Genomic DNA, 3253 nt, shown 5'->3' with positions numbered 1-3253 from the left:
CCTGGCTCCTGGCCTGGCAAGCACAGGCTCCTGGCTCCTGACCTGGCCTGGCTCTGGCCTATAGCCTGGCCCTGGCCCTGGCCTGGCTCTGGCCTGGCTCCTGGCTCTAAGCCCTGGCCTGGCTCCTGACCTGGGTTTGGCTCTGGCCTGGCTCTGGGGCCTGGCCTGGCCTGGCTCCTGGCCTGGCCCTGGCTCCTGGCTCACAAGGCTTGCCCCTGGCCTGGCTCCTGACCTGCCTGGCTCTGGCGCCTGGCCTGGCCTGGCTCCTGGCCTGGCGCTGGCCTGGCCTGTTGCTCTGGCCTGGCTCTGGGGATCCTGGCCTGGCCCTGGCTCTGGCCTTGCCTGGGCTGGCTCTGGCCTGGCCTGGCTGGCTGGCCTGGCCTGGCCTCCTGGCCTCCTGGCCTGGCTCCTGGCTCCTGGCCTGGCCTGGCCCTGGCTCCTGGCCTGGCCTGGCCTTGGCTCCTGGCCCTGGCCTGGCCTGGCCCTGGCCTGGCCTGGCCCTGGCCTGGCCTGGCCTGGCCTGGCCTGGCTCCTGGCCTGGCCTGGCCTGGCCCCCTGGCTCTGGCCTGGCCTGGCCTGGCCTGGCCTGGCCCCTGGCCTGGCTCCTGGGTTCTGGCCTGGCTCCTGGCTCCTGGCCTGGCTCTGGGTTGGCCCTGGCCTGGCTCCTGGCCTGGCCTGCCCTGGCCTGGCCCTGGCTCCTGGCCTGGCTCTGCTCTGGGCCTGGCCTGGGCCCTGGCCTGGCCTGGCCTGGCCTGGCCTGAGCCTGGCCTGGCCTGGCCTGGCCTGGCCTGGCCTGGCCTGGCTCTGGCCTGATCTGCTGGCTCTGGCCTGGCCTCTGGCCTGGCTCCTGGCCTGAGTTCTGGCCTGGCCTGGCTCTGGGTCTGGCCTGGTCCTGGCCCAGGCTGGCCTGGGCCCTGGCCTGGCCTGGCCTGGCCTGGCTCTGGCCTGGCTCCTGGCCCTGGCTCTGGCCTGGCCTGGCTCTGGCCTGGCCTGGCCTGGCCTGGCCCTGGCCTGGCCTGGCTCCTGGCCTGGCCCTGGCCTGGCCTGGCCTGGCCTGAGAACCTGGCCTGGCTCCTGGCCCTGGCCTGGCCTGGCCCTGGCCTGGCCTGGCTCCTGGCCTGGCTCTGGCCTGGCCTGGCCTGGCCTGGCCTGGCCTGGCCCTGGCCTGGCCTGGCCTGGCCTGGCCTGGCCTGGCTCCTGGCCCTGGCCTGGCCTCTGGCCCTGGCCTTGGCTCCTGGCTGCTGGCCTGGCCTGGCTCCTGGCCTGGCCTGGCCTGGCTCCTGGCCTGGGCCTGGCCTGGCTCCTGGCCTGGCCTGGCCTGGCTCTGGCCCTGGCCTGGCCTGGCTCCTGGCCTGGCCTTGGCCTCTGGCCTGGCTCCTGGCCTGGCCTGGCCTGGCCCTGGCCCTGGCCTGGCTCTGGCCTGGCCTGGCCTGGCCCTGGCTTGGCCTGGCCCTGGCCCCTGGCCTGGCCTGGCCTGGCCTGGCCTGGCCTGGCTCTGGCCTGAGGCTGGCCTGGCCTGGCCTGGCCTGGCCTGGCCTGGCCTGGCCTCTGGCCCTGGCCTGGCCTGGCCTGGCCTGGCTCCTGGCCTGGCCCTGGCCTGGCCTGGCCTGGCCTGGCTCCTGGCCTGGCCCTGGCTCCTGGCCTGGCTCTGGCTCCTGGCCCTGCCCTGGCTCCTGGCCCTGGCCTGGCCTGGCTCTGGCCTGGCTCTGGCCTGGCCTGGCCTGGCTCCTGGCCTGGCCTGGCTCTGGCCTGGCCTGGCTCCTGGCCTGGCCTGGCCTGGCTCTGGCCTGGCCCCTGGCCCTGGCTCTGGCCTGGCCTGGCCTGGCCTGGCTCTGGCTCCTGGCCTTGGCCCTGGCTCCTGGCCTTGGCCCTGGCTCTGGCCCTGGCCCTGGCTCCTGGCCTTGGCCCTGGCTCTGGCTGGTCTGGCCCTGGCCTGGCTCCTGGCCTGGCCTGGCCCTGGCCTGGCTCTGGCCCTGGCTCCTGGCCCTGGCCCTGGCTCCTGGCCTGCCTGGCTCCTGGCTCCTGGCCTGGCCTGGCTCTGGCCCCTGGCTCCTGGCCTGGCCTGGCCTGGCCTGGCTCCTGGCCTTGGCCTGGCCTGGCCTGGCCTGGCCTGGCTCTGGCCTGGCCTGGCCCTGGCCTGGCTGGCCTGGCTCTGGCCCTGGCCTGGCCTGGCCTGGCCTGGCTCCTGGCCTGGCCTGGCCTGGCCCTGGCTCTGGCTCCTGGCCTGGCCCTGTCTCTGGCCTGGCTCTGCCTGGCTGGTCCTGGCCTGGCCCTGGCCTGGCCTGGCTCTGGCCTGCCCTGGCCTGGCCCTGGCCTCTGGCCTGGCCCTGGCCCTGGCCTGGCCCTGGCCTGGCTCTGGCCTGGCCTGGCTCTGGCCTGGCCTGGCCTGGCCTGGCCTGGCTCCTGGCTCCTGGCCTGGCCCTGGCCTGGCCTGTCTGGCCTGGCCCTGGCCTGGCCTGGCCCTCCTGGCTCCTGGCCCTGGCTCCTGGCCCTGGCTCTGGCCTGGTTCTGGCCCTGGCCTGGCCTTGGCCCTGGCCTGGCCCCTGGCTGCTGGCCTGGCTCTGGCCTGGCTCCTGGCCTGGCTCTGGCCCTGGCTCTGGCCTGGCTCCTGGCCTGGCCTGGGCCTCTGGCTCCTGGCCTGACCCTGGCTCCTGGCCCTGGCCCTGGCCCTGGCTCCTGGCTCCTGGCTCCTGGCTCCTGGCCTGGCCTGGCCTGGCCCTGGCTGGGCCTGGCTCTGGCCCTGGCCCTGGCTCTGGCTCTGGCTCTGGCCTGGCCTGGCCTGGCTCTGGCCTGGCCTGGCTGGCTCTGGCCTGGCCTGGCCTGGCTCTGGCCTGGCTCTGGCCTTGGCTCTGGCTCTGGCCTGGTTCTGGCCCTGGCCTTGGCTCTGGCCTGGCTGATGGCCTGGCTCTGGCCTATCTTGGCCTGGCTCCTGGCCTGGCCTGCCTGGCCTGCCTGGCTCCTGGCTCTGGGTTCTGTCCTGGCCTGGCCTGGCCTGGCTCCTGGCACTGGCCCTGGCCTGCCCTGGCCTGTCCTGGCCCTCCTGGCCCTGGCCTGGCTCCTGGTCTCTGTCTGGTCTCTGGCCTCCTGGCTCTGGCTCTTGGCCTCTGGCCCTGGCTCTGGCCTGGCTCCTGGCCCTGGCTCTGGCCTGGCTCTGGCCTGGCTCTGGCCCCTGGCCTGGCTGTGGCCTGGCTCCCTGGCCCTGGCCCTGGCTATGCCCCTGGCTCCTGGCCTGTCTGGCTCTGGCTCTGGCCCT

General features: G+C 75.3%; 1 protein-coding gene across 1 annotated transcript; it reads right to left on the bottom strand.

Moving 5' to 3' along the window:
• Positions 1–542: 542 nt before the first annotated feature.
• LOC135565932 (uncharacterized) lies at positions 543–3205 on the bottom strand (the record flags this gene model as incomplete). Its single annotated transcript, XM_065013907.1, has 2 exons — positions 543–2121; positions 2397–3205. Coding segments are annotated over 2 exons (2388 nt in total), but the record flags the coding sequence as incomplete, so codon positions are not given.
• Between the last annotated feature and the right edge of the window lie 48 nt (positions 3206–3253).

The sequence above is a fragment of the Oncorhynchus nerka genome, unplaced genomic scaffold (assembly GCF_034236695.1).
Source record: "Oncorhynchus nerka isolate Pitt River unplaced genomic scaffold, Oner_Uvic_2.0 unplaced_scaffold_10133, whole genome shotgun sequence".
Classification (NCBI taxonomy): Eukaryota; Metazoa; Chordata; class Actinopteri; order Salmoniformes; family Salmonidae; genus Oncorhynchus; species Oncorhynchus nerka.
This window is presented reverse-complemented; position numbering and strand designations above follow the sequence as displayed.